The 7,142-nt window shown below is 36.5% G+C and overlaps 1 protein-coding gene across 1 annotated transcript; it reads right to left on the reverse strand.

The window, feature by feature from the left end:
- Window positions 1-820: 820 nt before the first annotated feature.
- On the reverse strand, window positions 821-5,667 carry ptpmt1 (protein tyrosine phosphatase mitochondrial 1). Its single transcript, XM_042486986.1, has 4 exons — window positions 5,334-5,667; window positions 3,788-3,868; window positions 2,872-3,063; window positions 821-1,395 (listed from the first exon to the last, which is right to left on the reverse strand). The coding sequence occupies exons 1-4, from the start codon at window positions 5,478-5,480 to the stop codon at window positions 1,267-1,269; spliced, it is 549 nt and encodes a 182-aa protein (XP_042342920.1). The 5' UTR covers window positions 5,481-5,667; the 3' UTR covers window positions 821-1,266.
- Between the last annotated feature and the right edge of the window lie 1,475 nt (window positions 5,668-7,142).

Here is a 7,142-nt window from a genome sequence, read left to right on the forward strand (position 1 = left end):
ACTGTATATAAACATATATGGGAGAGAATATATATATTCTTTATATATGCCACATAGAAATATGTTAATATACAGTCTGTGGTCGGCACCTGTCGGCCTCAATGCTGTGACACTGTTGTGTCAACAAAGTGTTGTTTATATGGTGTTGGAAACACTATTTGGTTAAACAAGCACTCACTCTCACAGACCTCAGCAGTCATTTCAACAACAGCTTGGCTTAGAGTCAAAATTATTTCACCATATTAATCTCTCAATTCATCTGCACCTTTGCTCCAACGGTCTTATGCTTTAAAAATGTCAAATTTTGTGACTTTTTCGCAATTTTCTCTTAATCAGACTTTCACAAACTTGTCCCAGACTGCTGGGCCAATAATCCTGAAACTTTGGCAAGATAATCTACAGACATTCTTGATCTAAAGTCATCAAAGAAATTTTAATATGTCAATTACACATTATCAAACATTTGTCTTTGAGTTCAATAGCAGATGCTTTGTCTGAGCTAGAGATCCTCTAGAGTTATGACTCAGTTGATGCATAAACTTTTGTAATAACTGCATAAAGTTAGCGTGACTTATTATAATAAACCTATATTTGCAGACATTTCACATGCCAAACTTCAATAAATTGCAATAATCACCAAACTGTCCAGCAGAGCCGAAATCTTTTTAGCACATCACTGAATTGTGACAAAAGTTGGCCTCACTGACACCTAAGGTTGATTCAGCAGTCCGTTTCTATATTTTTAAGAACGTGCAAAATCATTTAACATCTTCATCCCCACGAGTCTTCATTCAAAAACACTCCAATGCAGACACAGACATTCCTTAGATACCAGATATCACGCTGTTCATGCCACTTGTGGCTTTAATGAAAGAATTTCATTACTTCATTACGGTTCAGATATTTCAGAGAGAGATTTCATTTACGTGTTTTACATTTATGTTTCAATCAAAAGCAAGCAAACAGGTAGTCAAAGAGTTAAAGAAAATATGTTTTATGTCATAAAGGTTATTAAATATAATGATAATATTACTTGTAGAAACTGCCATTTTTGCTAACTGACAACTTGTGAATTACCTTCTAAAACTTTGCTATTTCCCAGTAAAACCTTGAGGATTTGAGTTCAAAATGTTGGGGGAAATTCAAGTGGTTTGGCATTTTCTTCAGTGGGTAAACATTCTGACGTGGAGGATTGTCCAAGGCTCCGGGTCCACTGATCCAGCAGCTGTGGGAGCAGAATGAGGTCTGAGCTGCCGTCCTGCGCTCTCAGCTGGACCGCTCACACACCTGCTGGTAGTATTTCCTCAGCATGTCCAGCTGAGCCGAGCGCACCAGGATGTGTGGGCGAATAGACGCCAGCTTCTGACAGGCTTCCTCTGGAGTCATGCAGTGTAACTGTCAAAAGAAAAGTGCAAATGTCAAAATCAACAGAGCTGCTTTTCACTGTCTGACTGATCGGAGCAAGTTTCAGCAAATCAGTTTTGCACAACCTCAATTCCTAAAAAGTTGGGATGCTGTGCTAAACATACATTAAAATAAAATGCAATGATTTTTTGAGCTATATTTATTGAAATATAATACATAGGTGAGATAATTAAAGTTCAAACTGATCAACTGCATTGTTTTACATTAATATTTACATTCTAGATAAAATGCCTGCAACATGTTCCTAAAAAGTTCGGATAGGAACAACAACAGTCTGGGAAAGTTGTGGAACACTCAAAAATCACCTGGAACATTGCACTGGTGAACAGGCTGATTGCTAACAGGTGATAGGATCATCAGTAGCTTTTAAAGGGGGCATCCTTGAAAGATTCGGTTGTTCACAGGCAAAGATTGGGTGAGATTCCCCAGTTAGTGAAAAAGTGTATGTGAAAATAGTTCAACAGTTTAAGAACATTTCCTAATGCACCGTTGGAAGGAATTCAGCATCTACAATTCACAACATCATCAAATGTTTCAGAGAATCTGAAGAACTCTCTGCACGTAAGGGCCGAGGCTGATTCTGCGTTCATGTGATGTCAGAAGGTTGTAGTTTCCAAGTTGGGAAGTCGTTTTTCTAACATCTTTGTGTTCATGTGCTTTGAGGTCTCAAAGTGGGAACAGCACTGGAAGAGACAAAGAGAGTGATTTTAGTTGCAGTCACTGCTGCAGGTATGCAGTGCTGACTGTAACTATAATCACTGTCTTTGTCTCAGTGTGTCACTACACCCTGAGGAAGGTGCAAGCTGATGCGCGTTGGTGCATTTTTAATGTTTCTAGCCCTATGAATTAAAGGCCTTAATGCTTTTCAAACCAACCTGAGTTCCTGGAGTTGGATCTTTAATACAGCTGTTTTTTGGTAGTTCCTCCTTTTTTTGACTTACTGTGTGTTGTCAAACAAAAAGGTAATGTCACACAGTGGGAAACATGTCCTGTCCCAACTCTTTTGGAATGTGTTGCTGACATCAGACTTAATATAGGTCAAAAACAATTTGAAAAGCACTGCGTTCTGCTTTTATGTTTCACACAGCATCTGGATAAAAATAAAATAAAACATAAATAGTTACACAAATAAATAAATTTAAAAATGAATAAATAGAAATGGAAAATGGAAAATAAAATAGAAGAATAAATAACAGGGGAATTTATGCAAAGTAGAAAATAATACATAAATAAATAAGCAAATAAATATGAAAATGAATAAACTGATAAATGAAATGGGAAAATGAATAAATTGATAAATAAAATGGAAAATGTAATAAATATTGTCATTTTGATTTATTGACACATTTATTTATTTCAAATGTTGTCAGTTTCAGTCCTTCATAGTTATAAACTTGACAAAAACGAAGCACCCCCTTTTCCCCCGCCGCCAAGTTAGGTACTAACCCGAATGAGGTACGCAGCAGCCAGTGTGGCACTGCGGGAGCGTCCGGCCTTGCAGTGCACGTACACGCTGCTCCCCCGCTCTCTGTGCTGCAGAGCAAAATTCACTCCTCGGCACAGGTTCTCCAGGCTGGGGACGCCGGTGAGGTCGACCGTGCTCAGCCTCAGCTGCTCCACCCCGGCAGCCCGCCACTCCTGACACCACCATCACACACAACACACACAACACAGCCAAGTGAAAAAGACAACCTGAGCTCAGATCACACTGTGAGAAATCAGCTGCTGGTGCTCAGCAGTCTGGTGTTCCGATTGAAGCAGCATCAATCGTAGGCCGAACCCAACAATTATGTTCATTATAGATTAATCTGTTCATCATTTTTGTCAGTTAATGCCAAAGAAATGGTGTAATATGTCTGTAACAATTACACAGATTTCTCTGAGATTATTTGTTTTGTACAACCAACAGTCTCAAAACCAAATATATTCAGGTCCTTCATAAAAATGGCAAAGAAAAGCAGAAAATCCTCACATTTCAGAAGCAGGAACTCAGAACTTTGATCACTAATTGCTCTGTTGCTTGAATAATTTTTTTATTTTGAACATGTAGTTTAAAAAAAACGCTCTGTTATTTTTACATAATCTGAAAGAAACATGCATTTCGCAAAAGAAATGTCTGCGAAAAAAACTGAGATGATCACTTAGAGATTACTCCTCTCTGATTTTATCAGTAGGTTTTATATTTCTAAGGACAGGACAAACTGAATTTAGTTTGCGGTCAGTCACGTCACAATAATTCAACTTTCTGCAGAACAACTTGTTGCTGGATCCTTCTTGGATCTTCTGTTCCACACACAGGATGTTCGACTGGCTGAATCCTGCTGAACCTTCTGAATAGAAACACTACGGGAAGTGAACTCACCTCAGCTGAGTTGCAGAAATATTTGGTCTCATACTCCTCATTCATGGTGATAACGCCTCGAACATTTTCTGCTTCCACCAGCTGCAACACAAGAAACGGCAGCCATCAATTTAAATACCATATACATAGACTTTTTTTATTTAGGGATGAAAAACATTATGTGTTAAGAAATTACAATAACTTCCAAACATATGATTTTAACAGTTTACAATGACCAGTTTATTTCATGATTCAAGAGTTGAGCTTAGGACTACCATACCCAGCATTCTGAGTAGCAGCAGTACTGTGTTTGAACTGTCTGGCCCTCACTTGTAAGTACACATACCTTTAAAACAACTACAAACTCAATACTCGTTCTACAAAAACGAGCCATACAATCATTAACAAAACTGATTATTTTGTTCACACAAATCCACTCTTTCTAAATTATCATGTTATGAAATTTAATGACTTGTTTTATTATAAAATAATGCAAATAATGTTCAAAGCAAAATCAATGTCACTCCCAGACTCTGTCCAAAAGTTCTTTTCGATATGGGGGAGCAAATATGACCTGAGAGGTGTTTATAAGTTTACTGCACAAAAAGCTAAAAAGGGAACTGAAAGGAGGTGCATCTCTATTATTAGGGTCAAATTATGGAATGATGCAAGTAAACGTTTAGAAATGTTTAATTCACTTCTGGTTTTCAAAAGAAGAAGAAATTTTTGAAGGTTACAAACGTGAAGAAGTTTTTGTTGTCTTTCTTCTCTTCATTCTGAAGAGCAGCTTAAATTGATGAGTATGTTGGTTAGGCTTAAAAAAGCATTTTGCTTCTGCCTAAGCCTGTTCAGTCACTACATCATACGCAGACTGTTGTTTTAATTTATACTGACGAAACTGTTTGAGTTTATTGTATTATGTATGATGACTGAATAAAATACTACTACTATGTTATGTATGTTTTATACAAGCAGCAATTACTGTAAAAGACAGAATTACTTAAAATTAAGAAATAAAGATATTATTTTACTACACAGTAGGAATAATCATGCCATAATTAAACTTATAAAGAAAAAGGAAAATAAAAAAGTAGTAAGTAAAATATTAGTAGTAGTAATCTTTTTAATGTTATCTGTTTTAATTTCCTATTTGGACTTTTAATTTGAATTATGACCAAAAATATTCTCCACAGTAATCCTACCTCAGTTGTAAGTTTTCAGATAAACAAATACATATAACAAAATTAAATTATATTAGGAGCAGATGGGCTTCTTTAAATGTGTTTAAGAATATGGCATTATTATGATATTACTTTATTGTTGTCAACATGAAAGAACACTTTAATGTTGTATTTTGTCAGTGTGGGACAATTTTAATTACTCTACATGTTACTTTATGTGAGTGTAAGTTCTGCATCATAAGCATATCATGCTCTCCATAGGTTCACTTCTGGAAGTTTTTGAATATATGGACTTCAATTTGTACTGAGCATTTGCAGTGTGACGTTAGTACTTCTACTGCAGTGAGTACTTCCTGCCTCCGGTGTTCGATGTTAGAGAGTGTGACCTGTTTGGTGATGGATCTGAACGGCAGCGCTCCGAGGATCACCGTCTCGTCCACTCGGTCAAACCACCGTCTCGAGGACACCTTCTCCATGACAACATTATAGGCTAACGTCGGGTAGAAGAGCAGTCTCGCCAACGCTCCGGACATGGCTCACGGTACCGTGGGATAACGTATATACGAAAATTTCTCTTCCGCCGTCTAACAGGTTTTCTTTCCTGCGTGCTGTTGCCGTCCGCGGTGTGTTTCCCTCATGGATGTACTACAGTGGGTTTCCCCCCGACCGGTCAGCTGGACTGCATGACTTCTTCTTCGAGTGAATTCGAAGTTCCTCCCCCGGCGGTAACATTAGGACTTCCGGAGCGAATCCTTCATAATAAAATCCGTGACCTCATGTGAAATCCTGATGAACGTCATTTCAAAATAAAACTGCACATATATAGGCTTTAATTATGACCTGATTGTGACCACCCAAAGGCACACCTGTGTAGTAATCAGTGGTGGAATGTAACTAAGTACATTTACTCAATTACTGTACTTCACAACATATTTGAGGTACGTTACTTGACTATTTTCCTTCAATGACACTTCAGACTTTACTTCACCACATTTCAGAGGAAAGGTATTTTTACTACACTATATTTATCAGACAGCTTTGGTAACTATTTAGATTAGATAGATTTTTTAATAAAAACTAAGAATAGTTTATAAAATATGATACAAAAAATAATATATTTGCCAACAGACAGAAAATTACCTGTCATCTATTTTGATAAATATTTATGTATTTTTCTTAATTATTTTAAGTTTTGAGGTTTTTTTTCTTGTATTTCCTTTTATCAAAATATTTTTCTGCTACTTTAAGTACATTTTACTTTATTTATTTAAGTAACATTTTCAATGTGGGGCTTTTACTTGTAACAGTATTTTCACAGTATGGTATTAACCTTTTTACTTAAGCAATTGCATACTGCAACACTGGTAGTAATGATGCAGTTTAATCAGCATCTCGATACGCCATTCCTGTCAGGTGGATGGATTGTCTCCAAAAAGGTGCTAGTGCTCACTAACGTGGATTATTATTTTATTTCATTTTTTTAAGTGACCAACATTTGATAGAAATGCCATCAAAGAAAATAGTTAAAGTCTAAATAATTCAGCTCATGAAGAATGGGAGCAAAACAAAAGTGTTACTCAGTGTACAAATAGGGTTGCAATGGTACACCTGCTTAAAGGTATACTCTGGTATGAAAATAGACAGTTATCACATTGCATGCATTTGTTTATCTACATTATTGAAAAAGAATGCAACTGGACAGACAGTCTCACCATTTTAATTATTGTCAAAAGGAAAGCTTTTTACACATACTTTTTTATGTTTAAAGTTTTAATTTTAGTCATAAAATTATTTTTTTAACTAAAAGGCCTCTCTGTTTTCTTTCCTTTAAGGTTCAGCAACTGATAAGAATAAGTCTGTAATACCATGACACTGTGACATTTATGGTACTGTTAAAGTCTCACATCATTGCGACCCTACATGTCACAGAAATTCAAAGCCCACTGAGAGAAAGTCAGATAACATCAGCTGATGTCAACTAGCTAAGCAAACTAGGTTAACCATTTACTGGAATGTTGTTAGTTAAATTCCGCCTGACCGTTGTCCTATGAGATAACCTCAATCACCCCTCGAGCCTTAGGGTAGCGGCAAACTTTAATTTGACGTCACATTGACATGACTGAGTTTGAAGTCAGCTGTTCGTGTTACAGTGTTGATTGCCATCATCATAAATATTGCATTTAACTGTCTCACTG

Source organism: Plectropomus leopardus, chromosome 1 (genome assembly GCF_008729295.1).
Source record: "Plectropomus leopardus isolate mb chromosome 1, YSFRI_Pleo_2.0, whole genome shotgun sequence".
Taxonomy (NCBI): domain Eukaryota; kingdom Metazoa; phylum Chordata; class Actinopteri; order Perciformes; family Serranidae; genus Plectropomus; species Plectropomus leopardus.

Bases quoted from the DNA above. Each gene is read 5' to 3' on its own strand.
- ptpmt1 (XM_042486986.1), bottom strand. From the start codon at position 5,480: ATGTCCGGAGCGTTGGCGAGACTGCTCTTCTACCCGACGTTAGCCTAT. The intron at 3,869-5,333 runs GTCACACTCTCT...CTTGTGTTGCAG, and splicing joins TCAGATCCATCACCAAACAG to CTGGTGGAAGCAGAAAATGT. The intron at 1,396-2,871 runs GTTAGTACCTAA...TTCTTTTGACAG, and splicing joins CTGCTGCGTACCTCATTCGG to TTACACTGCATGACTCCAGA.